General features: G+C 44.3%; 1 protein-coding gene across 3 annotated transcripts in view; it reads left to right on the top strand.

Moving 5' to 3' along the window:
- ABTB2 (ankyrin repeat and BTB domain containing 2) overlaps window positions 1-11,165 on the top strand; it is a 164,105-nt gene extending 152,940 nt beyond the window's left edge. For all 3 annotated transcript variants that reach the window (XM_072039001.1, XM_027458333.3, XM_005022800.6), the window contains 8 exons: window positions 1,765-1,991; window positions 2,707-2,885; window positions 3,415-3,520; window positions 3,624-3,726; window positions 4,405-4,495; window positions 6,307-6,375; window positions 7,255-7,368; window positions 8,725-11,165. In XM_072039001.1, the coding sequence (XP_071895102.1) occupies window positions 1,765-1,991; window positions 2,707-2,885; window positions 3,415-3,520; window positions 3,624-3,726; window positions 4,405-4,495; window positions 6,307-6,375; window positions 7,255-7,368; window positions 8,725-8,922 (1,087 nt within the window). In that variant the 3' untranslated portion in view covers window positions 8,923-11,165. The remainder of the gene's footprint in view (window positions 1-1,764; window positions 1,992-2,706; window positions 2,886-3,414; window positions 3,521-3,623; window positions 3,727-4,404; window positions 4,496-6,306; window positions 6,376-7,254; window positions 7,369-8,724) is intronic.
- The last annotated feature ends 6,028 nt before the right edge of the window (window positions 11,166-17,193 follow it).

Below are 17,193 nucleotides of genomic sequence, written 5' to 3'. Positions count from 1 at the left end.
TCTTATGCACTAATCCCTGGGTGTGCAGTTCAGAAGATGGTATTAAGGCTCTGCTGATAGCAACCTTTTTTTTTCCTTGGGCAGGTCAGTATCTCAGGTTATTCTGATTTTGATGTTGATAGTACTGATTATGAGCATTTGGGGGAACTGAATCAATCTTTAAACCAGTAAATGCTCTCTGTTATATCACTTTGAGGAAAAAAAAATATACAAGATTTTCATTTTTTAGTAACAATAACTTTGAAAAAAGGAACTACATCTTAGTCAAAAGCACAAAATGCAAAAGAAATGTTTTTGTTTGCTTTTTCACTCATTTGCTGGACTATCTTTGTGGCAATGTGAGTTCCACTTATGGGCTGTTTAGAAATATAAAATAGCAGTTCACATGCTAAGGCAGAACCTAATCATGTTAAGGAGGTGGGAAAAATAAACTACTACAGATTTCAGTTGGCTGCATCTCTGGTTTCTGGATAACCAACCAAGAGATCAGTCATTTTAAACACTGAAAAACTAGACTGGGTTTTCAACCCCTGCTTTGCAGGGTGGTTGTTTAGAAATAAGACATTACTTAAAAACTCATTGAGAAATCCTTTTGTTCCTGGAAAAAATGTCAGCACAATGAGCCAATTAAAACAGGCCCAAACCGCCCATGTAGCTGGGGTACGTGATATCCAGAGGGTCTCACAGCATTACAGCCTGCCTTTCTAGCAACAGGCTAAATAGCAGCTATCTTGCTTGTGCACAGATGTGCTTTACCGTAGTGCCAAAACTGCACCTCCAGGTACAGCACATCTGGCTACAGCAGCAAAAACATCTCCAGTTCAAATGAGGCCCAAACTCAGCGAAGCTGGAACAGCCGAATGCTGTTATTTACAGTGGAGGACTCCACAAACACCACTCTGTTCCCAGCCTGTTCCGCTCCCACAATCTGCTGGGACTTCCAACCACGCAAACTGAAAGCCAAGGCTTATTCTCCTGTCAGGTAGGGGAAGGTGATGTAAAGCACAAAATTAGCCAGTTTTAGCCCTATGGAGTAACGTGGGTGCAAAGAGAGCACCAGCTAGCGGCAGTTCAGTGTCACAGCCAAGTATTTCGGGTAGACTCCCTGGGATGGGGAATGTCTGTTGCAGATGGCTCCAGCTGTCTGTAGGCAGACCAATGATGCAAGCTTTCTAAAGTGACTGTTTGGACACAAGAAAGCCTCCTTCTTGCAACTGCTGTGTGAAATTCCAAACCAGAAAATTCTCTCTGGATTTAGCGATGCAGAACGATCATTTTTTATGGTTTCTATTTACTGATACAGGAAACAAGTCTGACTAAAAGAACAGTGCTTGAAGATGGTCATTTGGGGAAACAGCAAGGGTTCTAACAGACAGTCTTTGGTAATTCTTACTTCAGGCCTTGGGATGTTACCGCACTTAGAGCTGGCAGAAGGAAGTGCACTTCTTCTATACATGTTCCAAAGTATAGACTGCAATAAAAATCAGTTTGCCCCCAGTGCTCTGAAACATGCCCTGTTTCTGCTGAGGTACAAGAGCATATTGCATTCTTTTGTCCTTGCTTCCAGGGCATCAATTTCTAGGTGGAGCGGTGGGGAAGGACAAGCACCTTAAAGCAACTCCGTATCTGCCAGATGTCTGTCAAACCCCGACTCTTTGGGAAGGAAATTATTTGCTAAGCTAGACCTCTAAACTTAAATCACCACAGTCCTGCCTGAATTATTGCCGTTCCATTTATTCATAAATGATACTTTTTCTGCCTCAGGAATGTTCTGCGCAAGCTCCTGACCCAGCCCCAGCAACTGAAGGGAGATGTCCTCTCACTGGAGGAGATTTTAGCTGAGGGAGTGGAGAGCGATACCTCCAGCCAGGGCAGCTCCAACGAGGGACAAGTCAGGCTATGCAAAACCAGAATGAAGGCCCTGCAGGAGGCCATGTACTACAGTGCTGAGCACGGCTACGTAGACATCACCATGGAGCTCAGGGCACTTGGTAAGGGGTTTTCTTTATTATTATTATTTTTTAAAGTGTTGTTCTCACATTCAGGGAATGAAAAGCTTTTTTCCTTTGTCCATTTCATTTAGTCTATAACCCCAACTGCAGATCTACCTTAAGTTTATGGGAAGAAACTGCTATATGTAATTTAAATTTTTAAGTGTTTGTCCATCATTTTTGGCTGGACCCTCAGTTTCCGATAACCAAAAGCAAGAGGCACATCTCTTCATCAGGTAGTCTGTGTTAGAGAGACCAGTCTCAAAAACAAAGATAACATCAGAGATTAAGTGGTTTAAGCTGAAAGAGCAGATTTGATCTAAAGGTAGGAAAGAGAAGCTTTGAAGTTCGTGTGTCTAGACTGTTACTGGCAACTAGGAGAAGAGACCTCACACTTTGTGTAGGGTTAGGTATTCATACAAGTTCCATTCAAACTGACTTGTGGCTCTGACTATTGATGAAGCTGAATACACAACAGGGAGTCTCTGGCCCTTAACAATCAGCAGCAAGTTCTAGCTTGTGGTCCTGGTACCAGTCCTCTGCTGTTGTAGACAAGTCACTTAACCTGTCAGTGACCCAGCTCAGTCACCTTTAATGCATCTACTGTAAAGAAGTTACGATCTACTTCAGTGCTGCTAGGCGCTAGTATCTATTAACAGAGGTGTCTACTCACTCATGTCTGCATTCATCATCTTTCTTTCTGTTATGGCTGCAGGAGTCCCATGGAAGCTCCACGTGTGGATCGAGTCCCTACGCACAACCTTCTACCAGTCTCGCTACTCGGTTGTACAGACCCTCTTACGGGAATTTGTCACCATTAAAGAAGAAGACTACAATGAAGAACTGGTTAATGAAGGGTTGCAGCTCATGTTTGATATCCTCAAAACCAGCAAAGTAATCATAACTTTGGTAACAGTATCAAAACCGAGCGGTCCAGCCATGTCTTTTGCTATTATGTAAGCCAGGGCACACAAAAAACAAACGAACGTGTATGCAACGTCCCTGTAAGCTATGGTAGGATGGCCCTGACAGCATCCATCTAAATTCACATAAAGCAGAGAGAATCATACAAGCAGCCCTCAGAATATAGATATTAATTTCAATAGAAGTGTTCTATTCTGTTCAAGTCTAGTTCAGTAACTGGTTTTTGAAACAATGTGACTACAACAAGAATCATTATCAATGCACTACTGGACAAGTCAGGTTATTTCAATAGTATCTTCCCCTTCTTCTCAGCAGTGTGGCCTGTAAACTGTTACTGCAGTGCCTATCAGAGCATACTTGTGTTAGATTGCGCTAGTCCCTCTGTTCTGAGGTTGTTCTTGTGCTGTTGCTATAAACCTCAAGTGAACTGTTACAGTATGTTTGAAACCTGCTCAGAGCAAAGTGCCAATTGATGATACCTGTTCTGTCCTCCTTACAGAACGATTCCATCAATCAGCAGCTTGCGTCCATCTTCACCCATTGCTATGGCAGCAGTCCAATACCCAGTATTCCTGAAATCCGAAAGACACTGCCAGCACGCCTTGGTAAGATGCTCACCTAAACAGCAAAGCTTTTGCTATTTTTTTTTAAATAGTATCCATAATTTCAAAAACTAATCACCCTCATTTTCTCTTCTTACCTTAACAGATCCTCACTTTCTCAACAATAAAGAAATGTCTGATGTAACTTTCTTAGTAGAAGGAAAGCTATTTTATGCACACAAAGTCCTGCTGGTCACTGCATCTAACAGGTGAGTCACTTTCCACAGCTCAGTACATTTTGGTAGAGGAAGGTTTGGCCCTTTACTCCCTTATTTGCGTGACTAGCTCTGAATCACACACTGTAGCAAAGCAGCTGCTAACACTAGGACTACGTACGGACTGTAATTCAGGTCTGCAGGATCAAGCCAAACCATCTTTGTTAATCTTAAGAGCAGAGAGTACAGATGAGTTTTTCAAGCCACTCTTAGTATCTATTAAAGATACCTAGGACTTTATTGATATAAACTGACCAGCAATTGTCCCTAAGAACCTGTGCAGTAGCTGGAATGCACATAGCCAGCCATTCAACGACTTCTCCATTCTCCTGGTCAGTTTGCTAGCTGGAGCTGTAATTGCTCCCCATTTCCTGGAGATTTCACCCCTGACCTGGTACATGTGTAGTTATTTACTTTCTTTCTCTGTTCCTGGTAAAGTAACAGCGTTTTCAACAATTATAACATGGGATTGAGTCAGACCCCGGCAATTTCCAGGTTAATTTGTCCCTGAAATTCCAAAGTAATTGTCATTAGATGGAAAGAAATGTTTCAGTTGTCAGTTTACAAACAATAACAGAGAAGGATCTTTATTTTCACCTTAATTAAGTTGTTTGGCAATAGGCAATGAGTTTGCAACGTACTAATAAAGAATTCTGTTACAACTATTCTCAGGTTTAAGACCCTAATGACCAATAAAACGGAACATGACAGCCATGGCAGCAAGACTGTTGAAATTAGCGATATGAAATACAACATTTTCAAGGTATGTAGCTTACCCTGCCTTTTCTTTACTCTTCTTCTTACATAATTTGAAGCTGAGAGGACCAAGGCTTAATATCAGAGGTAATTTACAGCTAGAGACAGGTTTAATTTCTACCTGTCTGTATTTCAGGTGTCTTCTGATCTCTGTCAAAGCTTTTCAGCTAGGACCAACCTTTCACCCTATATATCTTTTTGTCATCTTACTAGGCAATTGACTCTTCCATAAAGCAAGAGAAGCAAATCTTCTACTTAAAGTAATTTTGTACTTTTAAGATGTTCCCAGGCACAATTTCACACTCTGTTAACCGAAAAGTAAATTTACTTAAACAGGTGGATTGCCAGGCTTCATACTAATTCAAATCAGATAATCAGAAGTCAGTGGTGTCCCGTTCAAGAAAGGCTCAAGATTGAGAATTTCACTTTGCTTTTATGACATTTCTGCATTTAACAGACCTAGGGGAGTTTCATTCATGATGAAGAGATGGTAGGTTACTTAGCACACACCCAGGGAAAAAAACAAGTTTGTGAAACATGTCAGTTAAGTTATTCCGGCTTTCCAGGTCTGCATTTCAAATTCGGAAGAAAGGTACAGAACAGGGAAATCCGAAGTGCAGAACAGGTTGTGTAACTGTTTCACTGTAGGGTTGAGAATTTTCCTTTTTCTCTGTGATGCATACAAAGCTCTTGGTCAGCAGCGGTCGCATCTGGATAGAGGAAATGGAAGTGGTCTGGTAGAATATTTTGTCCTACTTGGAAGGGACTATACAAGTTTTGTGCTGGGTGAGAAACACCCAAACTCTGCAGCTCAGGCCATGACAAAAGAAAGAAAATGTAAGCAAGTATAACTAAACAAGCCTCCTTACATTTTTTTATATCAAAAAGTTTTTGAAGATAAACTTTTGCTTCACTGGACAGTGCAACAAATTTAAAAAGTAAACCAGTGAATACTTCATGGAATTAGACAATTTGATGGTAAATACAAGCAGGCAAGTTAAGAAGGTTATGGCATTCTACAGCAATTTCAGTTACAGCACGCAGAGAAGGAGGCAGTGAACTGAGCCACTGGAGACCTAGGTTCTGCTCAGGGCTCTGCTGGAGAGCAGCTTTCCTTCCCTGTACTTCCGTTACTCAAGTAAAAAAAAATTAGAAGTACAATCTTAATTTTGCTACCACTGCTGGTACAAGCACACAGCGCAGAGTCCCCATACCTCTTCTCCACTACCCCCAGGACACTGGCGTGACTTCACTTTCCAATACCAAATCACGCCATTCCCCAGATAAGAGTACTTGTTTGGCTGGGGGTGCGCACATGTAGATCAAAGAGCCAAAACTGACTCTCCCTCTCCCTGCAAACAATTAGTCTTTTTCCTCTGGCCCTGGTGGGGAGAGGGGGAGGCCTGGAAGCTGATTACAAGCACAGCAGGGGAGGCAAGTGGCTGGGAGGTCCCTGACACACATGCTCATGGCATGGCAGTCTGAGTGCTCCAGCTAGCTGGCAGCTCTGCGTGTGACCAGCCTGCAAGGCTTTACAAACCAGGATCCAAAGAGCGTTTTTGCAAGGACATTCATGTTGCTCAGAGACACACTGTCACCCTCTCAGCCTAAAATCCTTCCAGGGCCATTTTCAAAGACCAAGGAAGAAAGGGGTATTAGAAAGCAGCAGATTTGCAACACTAGAAAAGAGCCAGAAGTGGAGGCAACAGCCAGCAAACCATGCGATTCCTGTCTGCGCAGGAAGGGGAGCGCAGTCATTCACAGCCCCTTGTGACTTCAGCGATAACTGCCTCATGCCTGGCCTTCTTCCCATTTCAGATGCTGATGCAGTATTTGTACTATGGAGGAACAGAATCTATGGAAATTCCCACCACTGATATCTTAGAGGTGAGTGTTTTCTTCTCAGTCTTGTTAAGTGCACTGGGGTGTAAATGGTTTGAAAGGAAAAATCTAGGAGCTAACAACACACTTTCAATCCAGGAGTATACTTAACACTTTAAAAAGAGTTCAAAGTTCCAAAACACAGTTACTTGGAACTAAAAACTACTGATTATATAATGTCCATGGTACGTCAGGGAAAAAAAAAAAAACACATAACACATCACTTAAAGTGCTTTTGGTACTCAGAGCCGGGTGGAAGTTTCCTTTGTCTGTCCTCTCTTTTCTGGGAGAAGGGAGCCATAAGGTGGTACACTTTTTTTTTTTTGGAGGGGGTGAAGAGGTTGGGGGGAGGGTGGGGCACAGAGAAAGTGCAGCTGATCTGACAGTCCCAGTGCTCACAGCAGGCCAAACACCAGGAGGCTAGAGATCACACACAGACTACTGATTTCAAGCTGCCCTTCTGCACAGCTGACAATGGTACAGCAAAGACTAGGCTAGGAGCAAGTTCGCATTACAGACAGATCCCCTTACAGTAATGCTGTTCCGTCATGAGCAGTCTGATGCTAAAGAGTACGCATAACTGGTTATCAGTTTTTTTGTTGTTTGCTTTGTTTTCTTTTGAGGAAAGTACGCTTTTAGCAGTCTAGGTCTCGTATGTCATAGGGACAAAAAGTAGTACAGATGCACTCCTGCAGGAGCACGCCTTTGCTCAGCGTGGAGTTCTGCCCATTGCTTTAGCTGGGCATCTAGTGGCCTTTCTGCTCCTTCACAAAGATTAGCTGCTGAACCAGGCAGTCACAGACCACTCAGAGAGGAAATCATCAGTTCTGTCTCCCCTCCTTTCAAGGCTCATGATCTCAAATAGCTCCTCTCTTGTCCTAATAGCTGCTGTCGGCTGCCAGCCTGTTTCAACTGGATGGCCTCCAGAGACACTGTGAAATCCTCTGTGCCCAGACGATCAGCATGGAGAACTCTGTTAACATCTATAAATATGCAAAGGTATGTGCCAAACTGTCTCATTTAAGCATCACAATGAAGCAGCACGCGTGTTTCTGCTGTCTCGTTTTGGTAACCAAACACAATGGGCATAGAGCGCATCCCTGCTACGCTGGTAACTGCCCCAACCACAGCCACGAGTGAGATGATCTACTTTCAGGCAGAAAGGTTCCAGCCTCTGCAGTCCTACACAGCACCAGTATGTTCTTCTGTCTAAAGCAGTCACGCATGAAATTGATGAGAGAACCCTACAGAGCAGGTAGAGAGGTCTTAGCTGGCTGACACAGCATCATCATCATCCAGCAAATCCCAAGAGATTCAAATTATCAGAGCAGTAGGGGCACTTGATCACAGTACAGCAATTAAGTAGCAAACCCTTTCCCAGCACTCCTACTGCTAAACCATGTATTTTACAGCTCCAGAACGAATAGCAGCTGTGTTGTGACACAGATATTCACCTCTATATCAAATAACCTAACCCAAATTATTAATAAAATCTTAAAGGAAATAGTCTGCCATTCCTGGGAGTTTGATAGACGCAGGGTCAGATCCCTTAAAAGGTGAGCAGAAAGATGACCTAATAGCGATGTGCATATTTACTCTGCACATAGTGGTACACTGATCTTTTTTGATTCCTGACTCTCACACCGGGCCATGTTTTCTGTGGAACTCAGGCTGGTCTGTTCGAGGACCTAAAATGTAACCATATGCAATAGGTAGAAAGGAGCATTCTCATCACCTGGTCTTCAGTACTGTTTATTAAATCACTATTTTCACAAAGCTCCAGAACCTGTGTGTGCACAGCGCTCCTAAATACTGAAGCTAAGTTTCATCTTTCTCCCATTACTGAGCTTCCCCCAGAGGTTCTGAAGCAAAGGGAACCGGATCACTGCCAAATCCCCCCCAGCACGTTTACCCCCACTCTCCTGCATTCAGCTCCTTTTTGTAGCAGTCAGACTCGCATCCTAGGAGCCGTATTCCTGTTGCCATGAGTTGTGTGCGCCATCTGGCAGCACATAATTTTATGTTGCAGCACGAGCTCCCTGCCTGCACAGCAAAACAGGTATCTTGGCCACTTCATCAGCCAGCTGCTCTCTTCCTTTAAGAGGAAGAGACTGGACTGCAGGCGAGCGGCTCTGCCAACAGCAGGCCATCAGGGGAAGAAATTAAAAAAGCTTGAATGCCTCTCTGCTCACACCTGTGCCTGCAAAAAGCATCAAAAGAAATTACCAGCCATCACCAGTGCTACCCTCGTGCTTTTCCACAGTTATCACTGTCCTTTTTCTGTCTGAGGCCCAGGCATGTCCTTTAGGTCGATGCCATACAGAAAAAGCTAATTGATCTTACTCTCTTCTGCAGATTCACAACGCACCTGAGCTAGCCTCTTTCTGTGAAGGCTTCTTCCTCAAACACATGAGCTCTCTTCTAGAACAGGACTCATTCAAACAGCTGATCTACAGCAGGAACAGCAAAGTGCAAGGCTTGGACCCTCTGCGGGACTTGCAGACAGCCCTGGCTGTCCGCCTGCACTCAGTGTACGTCACCTCGAGGGTGTGAGGCAAGAACAAGGCAGCGGCAGAAGCACTGGTTCAAACCACACTGGGGTGCACCACCGGGCAAAGCCGTGGCTTTCCTGTTTGCCTTCTGGAGTCATCAGTTCTTGCTGGAAGTCCCCTACAACAGATACCCCGTCGGCAAGGGTACTGCGCCTCGTCCCACTGACGGCGGGGAGCTGGCTTCTCTGTGCTACTACTGTCGGAGAATAACACTGTCACAGGCAGCACAAACAAGAATGGAGGATGCAAGCAAAGACCCGAACCGAAGAGATCAACACTGCCATTCACACAAAGCACATCGTGGGGCTGTAGAGAAGCGAGGCAATTTACCTAGAGCTAACACCTAATATGTAGTCTTAAGTGTCTGTCTGCACACCGTAAGGGCCACCTAGTTCATACGCATACATGTTTTACTTGTAAAAAGGCTGCATAGAAGGAGTGTGCTGATCCTATGGACCACTGCCCATTCAACAAGTCATCTGTCTGAACACAGAAGCTGGTGTACACAGACTACTTCACTGCAGTAATAAACACCAGTTTCCGCTCATGGCAAGAGACTCCAGCATAAATTTTCCCCTAAACTGTTTGCACCTTGAGAGAGAGATTTTGTAGATGTATGAGGCTGTGTAGAAACTAATACTAACTCTGGAATTACTCACTCTTTATGCCTAGTAAGAAGAACTGAGCTGGGGCAGGGTGGGGAGAAAACTTTATTTTTTTTTAATATGGTTTCACTGTGCTAGTTGTTTAATCTGGATCCAGTTTGACGAAAGAAAAATACTGCCTACCCTTTCACTATTAAGGTTTGATAGTCCAAGTCACTTTTACCTTAAAAAAAGAAAAAAAGGTTGTGAACATTATCTGTGAGACCTGACATCTTAAGAGATGCTTGCTAAAAGACTCAGGTGTAGTAGGAGCTATCACTATGCTGAAAAACTGTCCAATTGCATAAATAGCAATAAAAGTCTCCCTAAGACCATGAGAAACATACAGCTTGCTACTTTGTTCGCTCTGGAGCTAGTTGGGAGCACAAGCCCTGACCTCTAGTCTCTCTCCATGCAGTGATGTTTCCACAGATAGGCTACCTCAGGGGAGACCTCGTAAGGCCGCCTGCTGCCAAGGGGTAGGCTGCAGTCCGAGACCCAGGCTGCGGCACCGAAACAAGATGTCTCAACTTGAACACTCAAGATTCACATTGTTCCTTTGCTTGCAGTAGCCACGTTTCTGTTAAAGAAGGACTCTATAGACCTTCTCCTAGCTGACTTAGAGAACTAAAAGCAGATAGATAGTTCAAGATACAGTTTTGTCTGAGGCAACTTATTTTTTTCCCTTTTCTTAAAAAAGCCCAACCTTAGGAAGCTAGCTAGTTATTTTATACATTTACCACACACCTTGTTCTCACCAATAGCTTTAAAGACCATCAGCCATTCCCATCAATCTTTGTAAGCACCCCCCAAAAGCATGTGCTGAGACGCCTTCATTGGTTACAGATGGGTAAAAGGGAAGAGGAAGAAAAGTTTTCATTTGGGAAACTACTGCTTCTTAGGAATTCAACCATTAGTATTGTAACTAAACACACTGGAAGAAATAGGCTCAGCTGGGCACAATCTCCAATGCAAGGCATAGAGGTAGTTTAACTGGATGAAGTGAAGGAAAATGAACTACAGAATCCCCAACAAATTCATCAGAATGTGACATCACTGCTTTGCATCAGAGGCAAACTGCATGCAAAGCAAAGAACGACTCCTCTAGGATCAGTAATCTGACAGACACGTTGGTCAGAGCACACTCCAATGTGTGTTTTAGGTACGTATCCACTTTTGAAGATCACCAGCTTCAATAACCCTATTTATTATCAGAAAGCCATAGAGATGTTTCAAGATTATCACTGGTCTGCCTGAAAAATACCACAAAAGGCTCTATTATCTTGGAAGGTATTTTCAAGTAGCTGCTCCAGCTATCTGTACAAAAATGTAGGTCCTCCTTTGTTGCTGTAATATTACAATGCTTTGTTAATTGTACATTAATGTTGTCATTTATGTAAATGTACCAGGATTTTATTAACAACGTAATTTTAAAAAACACAGCTGCTGTTATTTATTCCGCTTCTCTAACAATGAGAAAACCACATTTAAAAACTTCTGTGGAAAAGATGCTTGCAGTTTTACCATCCTATATTGCTCTGGTATATGTACCTCATATTATGCTTTAAAGCAAGGGATAAAGAGGCATTTATTTCCCTTTCCTGGGCTCAAGCATTTTTTGAACTAATCAGCTTAACTTACTACACTTCAGCATGGAGAACACATGTTTGCCTGCCTTTCACCAAAAAGCAGCAGAGAAAAATCCCAATTCTAGGATTCTTCCCCTATTCAGCACAGACACACAGTAAGGCTAAGATGACTGTTAGTTAGCATGGAGGTATCCACACAGTCCTCAGGACAAACACCTGACTCAGTCCCTCACGCATGCAGACGCCCTCTCTGGGGCTTCCTTTTCAGCCACCACAGACCCCAGAGGGCTGAAGGGGCAGTGGCTGGAGCACCCTGCCTGCTGCTTCACAAAGGAGCGTGCTAGCAACCACATGCAGTCAGGCGTGCAATGTCATAGGAAGCCCTTCAGAACTCGCGGTGACCATCGCACACCAGAGGCGCACAGCTCTCCCCAAGAGAAGGGTACGGAGGCAGCCACAGCTGCTTGTGTTTCACCCCCTATCCTTGGTTAATAAAGCCAGTGACTTAAGTAATACCAGGACATGGGAAACCTGAACAGAATGCTGCTAGACCCATTTATGGTCTCATCTCTTCCTTGTTACCATGCTTATCAGAAAGCGGCCCACTCAAATCAGGCTGTAAAGAGCAAGGGCATTTATTTATCTATGAGGACAGACAAATAGATGTTTCTTTTTGCTGACAGGGCAAGAATTTGACCCAGAAATAACTAAGTATTTTTTTTCCCCTCTTAAGTTTACCCCATAAATCTTTCAGACCCCTACAGAGTTTGGGAATAATGCCTGAACTGTAACTCTGGATTTAGTGCGTCTCTACAGGAAGACTCAAATACTTGGTTTCTTAGGATGCTAATTCTGACCATTTCAGAGGAAGCCATTAATACAGCCAGAACCTGTACCTGGCTGCCCAGAGTCTACTCGTGGTTGTTTCTTTCCTTCACTTTCCCACCGTACATGGGAACAAAGGGAACTGTGCGGCATACCTCCCCGGTGCAGCGAGACTTGAAATCCAGCTCTACAATAAATTAGCTTCATGAGCACTTCTTAGCATTTGATTTACATGACCTGAAAGAAGTCTGCTGGGACTGATACATGAGGGGTGCTTTCCTCTTGTGTTGTACCATTACACCAGCATGCTTGGAAACCAACCAGTACAAACACTGACTTGTTCTCAAGAATCATGGAATACAAACAAAGACCTAGGATTCCCTTTGGAGCACTTTCCATCTAAAAAGTAGATTAAATAGAAATTTGTCATGAAACTAGTTGCACGCCACCTCCATTTTATGCAGGACTGCCCCTCCCTCACAGTCCTAGAAAGTAACGTAGCAGAGTTTGCTTTGGGAAGCACAAAACTGCTGCTCATTATTACAATAACTTCATGGAGTTGAGGAAGCAGAGCTTACACATCTGCCTGAACATGCCCAATGACTTTCAGACTAAAGTAAAACCTTATTGCTTTACAATAAGCCTTTGCACAGCAGGCAAGCACCAGCTAAAGTAGTGCTGCTACCAACTGGCCCTTTGCCCTCACCGAATGCTGCCCAAGCAGCCAGACAGTGCTTCCTGCACCTGCCATAACAGAGACCGCCAGGGAGACACCAGAGGAAAGAGAGGAGAGAGGCAACTCCCTTGAGGAAGCGGGGCAGCAAGCTGCTGTCACTGCTGCTTGTAGCAGAGAAAGAGGACTCAGAAGCTAGACTCAGCTCCCCAGGAGGTTTTGAGTATAAGGGATCCATTAGTGCACAGCAAAGAAAATAGAAATTGCCCTCACAGCACTGTTTGCCCAAGCAAAAGAGGGGGTCACAAAAAAAGCTTCTGTTGTATGATGAAAATTGCAGCATGGCAGGGAAAAAGGCCTTAACCACAGCAACTCAGATTGGCCCAGTCCCAGAGGTAGAGGCAGTGCCCGTGCTGTCTGTTTTCCTACTGGTCATAACTTGAAAACAAGCAAGCCACTTCAAAACTGTTCAGCGGGAGTGCGTAGTCAAAGCTCTTTGCTACCCAAATGCCCACTGGACGGGCAGCTCACTAGCCAGGACTTCACACAGCACTCCACTTTCAGCTCAGCCATGAGAAAGCTGCCGGTGCCTTTCACCGCCTCTCTCCCCCCTCAGCCTTTGCATACCCAGCACACCAACTAAAGGTTGTTCTTTCACCCTCTCCGGACAGCCCCCCCGCACCTCACCACAGCTGTGGCAGGCAAACCTCCCCCTGCACGCAGAGCCTGCTGCAGCAGTACGGATCCTCAGCATCGCTGGTTCTCTTCCTCCCAGGTACCTCTCGGAGGTCAGCCCCCTTCAGCTGTCAAAATAGCTCACTGGTCTCCGAGCAAGCAGGATGATTCCACTGACAACTAGGTCACATCTACCCACCACCTGCAGGGAGCTGCTCAGCTAGATGCGGCTTCCCGATTTGCCTCCAATTAGCCGCAGCACTCGGTCACTGCAGGCAGACAAGCTCACTGGGCACAGGAGAGGAGAGTGAACGCGCAGCAACGTGACAGGCACTAGATCAGCAACCCAGGAGCACTGAAAAAGGCTGGAAGCCGACTTTGTGGGTTAGAAACAGGCCTGAAACACTACTGCATCTGGTTACTGGTTGGGCAAAGAGCTGTCCCACTGAATAGGAAGCCGAGCCGGCTTTGCCTTTGGATGAACGCACGCACTGCGATCAGCAGTACACCAGACCAAGCATACACAGCCCCCTCTGTAGGGGATCCTGCATACACAATAAACAGGAACCAGCTCACCATAGGGAAACTTGTATCAAATAACACACAAAAGACCCTAAAATCTAAAGATGCAGAACCCACTCTCTTCTCAACTCACGTTTTGCGACACTCTTAGTGTGCTGCTGGCTATGGACAGACACGTGTTCCTGCCTTGTGGTTGGACCGCATTCAACTAGCCCTTACTCTAGATGGAATTTTAACCCAACCTGACTGATCTAAAGCACAGACATATTAAAATAAATATATATATATATCCACCTCCCCCACTTATTTTAGTATTTGAGGGCTTTTTTCCATTTTGCTCTTCAAAGGGCAATCAACAGACAGAGGAATCCAAAAAGCTGCCAGAAATCATAAAACGTACACGGAAAACTTGACAAAGAATGGTTCAACTCTGAATACATACATTTTCTGTAGAAGTAGCAAAATTCTGTTTAAATAAACTCCCACTCTGGAATGGAGGGGCACAGTCATTAATAATGCCTAAGAAGTACAAGTATAAACACGAAGCTCAAATCCTTCAAGTCTTTTACTACAACTAAAGGACACTGAGTTCACAGATAACAAAGCAGAAATTGCTACAGTCTATTACAGACAGAAAGCAGCAGAGGCAGCTCAATGAAGATGTCAGCCAAATATCAAAATCCTGATCTGCTTGAAGAACCCAGTTTAGTTTTGCCCACTACCTTCCACACTGATTTACAGACAATTTACAAGAATTTTTGCCAGACTACCTAGTTATGTTCATTGATCACCTCCTACGTAACACAAATGCTTCCAAATTGAGTGGGGAAGATGCCAGCTTCCTATTTTACTTCACACTACTTAGTAGCAATGGTTTGCAGAATTTGGCATATAAGAAGGAAAAAGCACAAAAACAGCCATGATGACACCACCATTCTTAATCTGCCTTTATTTCTGAAGGTATCCCACGCCTTTCTCCCCAGCATCTGAGCACCCACAGACTGCCAAGCTCTAACAACACACCGAACGTTGCTCATTTTGACACGCTGCCAGTTTGGCTCCTGTGTAAGTAAATGTACTTTCCCCAGGACAGTGCCAGTAGGACAGGCATCAAGGTTTTCAAGACTGCTGCCTACTACCATGACGCCATATTTCCTGAAGCAGCCAACCACCTCATCTGGCTTGAGGTGCATGGAACAGCTTCACATCACAACCCCAAGTAAAGGGGAGTCCCCAGGGCCACACAGGTCACAGCAGAAACAGAGGACAGTCAATTTGTACGCTGATTATTAGCTATTTAGCATAGCCTTTTAAACAAACTGACACTTTGAAGTATTTTTCAGTTAAAAAAAAAGCAACACAAATCGTTCTTGAACTTCCTAATCATTTGATCCCCCATTTAGCCGTTAGAAACACAAACCAATTTCTGTGCCTTAACAACACATGGCTGTTTTATAACACAAGTTAAAGGTCTTAAACCTTACTTTTGAGCCCATTATTAGAACTAGAGTTTAGCAGCACTCTCAGACATGCGTTGTAGTTTGCATCTTCAGGAATTAATGTTTTCTTATCACAACTAACTTGCAATTAAAAAAAAGCCTTCAGATACTGTCAGCTACTAGATAGTAATACCCAGAGCAAGTAAAACACCACCATGCAGGCGAACAAACCAACAACTCACACAGTACCAGCAGTTATTTCAGGTTCTGTATCAGTGCTAAGTTTCAACACACTTTGAAGAGACTCTACAAGCGTTGAAAGCTTTGACTTGCAGCCTGTTAGACCACAGCTGAATCCCTCAGTGTTGAGTATAATAAAGTAGGCAAGCCAACGTTATCCAGACACCACACACTAAATATTTGATACCGGTTTCTTACTTGACCACCATGTCAAGCACATCTTCATAAACCCTCCCTGAAAGAGCTAAAGGATGTGACCAACTTGGGACAATCCTTAAAAAAAAATATTAATTATCTTTTATTACAATAATACCTCAGACAAAAGTGAGCAACTCCAGAGGTTTCTTTACTGAACTAAACAAGCCACTGGAAAACCACAGTCCTACAGGTAACCATAGGAAATATTTTTCTTACATGGGGCTTCCCCAGCCCAACTGAAACAGCAGATCCCCACTAGAGAAGAGCCTTCCAGCCAGCACCCCTCTGGGCTACCAATGCTCGACAGAACTGCTTCCTTCTCAGCTGGCTGTGGAGTGTCCCCCAAAAGGGCTCCAGCACTAGCCCCAGCCCCGCATAGCAGCTTGCTTGTTTGTCTCTTCCAGGACCAAGGCAGGCAGACAACTAGACAACAACATCCAGCAGACTCCCTAAAACAAGGAGGCTCTTCACCCCTTACCAGTTGTCCCACTGTTAACAATAACAGCAAAAAGAGAGAGTTTACACTCACCTTTTCTTCTTGACAACTTCCCAGGCAGCTGTGAAGAACCTCATACTTCGTGTCTTCCCTGTCTGCTCTTTTCACAACTTCTTTAGAGCCTGTTCAGTGCAGCTAGCCACCACATCATTGCTGCAGGGTGCCAGCGCCACTCTTTCAGCACAGCTGGGAGATAACGGGGCTCCTCATTAAGCCTTTAGAAGCTGCAGCTGTAGATCTCAGGGCTTAACTGCCCCCAGCATGGGGGCTGTATTGCTGCTGCTGACTCACAAAGTGGGCTGTTAACCAAAGGTATATATAAAGGCTGTGCTGTGCAAGGCTCATGTTTACTTAGATGCTTCATAAAACAGCTTTCTAGAGAACACATAGTGTGTTTTAACTGAGAAAAAATTGGTTCTTCAGAGATTTACTGGAAATAGGAGCTCTGAAATCTACAAACAAATAGAAAGTGGCTATGTATCACCTGCAGGTAAGTCTTTCTTTTCCAAATCTTTATGCTGGAGCATTGAGCTAATGCACCAGGGCAGCAAGGTTTGGGGCAGGAATGGTTCTGTGTCAGAGTTTGCCATGGTTTTGATACCCCTGGATTCTGAGAGCTACCAGAACTAGAGCACTGCAGTCCCAGAAAGTCCTAACTCTAGACTCATACATTTTTACTGCCAAGTAGGAACCACCAAAGAGCAGAGCTGAAACTTACCTGCTTGACTGGCCCCTGAACTGGAAAAGCAGATCACTAGGACCAGGTGTCAGTATGATAGTGCTGATTTCCTGGCAACCTTTACACAAAGCTTTCCAACAAAGTCAAGTAGTAGGCCTAGGTGAGCAGATAGCAAGGGAGACATAACAGCCAGAGCCACTCTTACAGCACCTGTTAATCATCCTATCCTGCTTGAGAACTAGGAAATGTAAATTATTGAGCTATGGAAATGCTGAGACCTTGTAAGCAAGTG

The sequence above is a fragment of the Anas platyrhynchos genome, chromosome 5 (genome assembly GCF_047663525.1).
Source record: "Anas platyrhynchos isolate ZD024472 breed Pekin duck chromosome 5, IASCAAS_PekinDuck_T2T, whole genome shotgun sequence".
NCBI lineage: Eukaryota > Metazoa > Chordata > Aves > Anseriformes > Anatidae > Anas > Anas platyrhynchos.
This window is presented reverse-complemented; position numbering and strand designations above follow the sequence as displayed.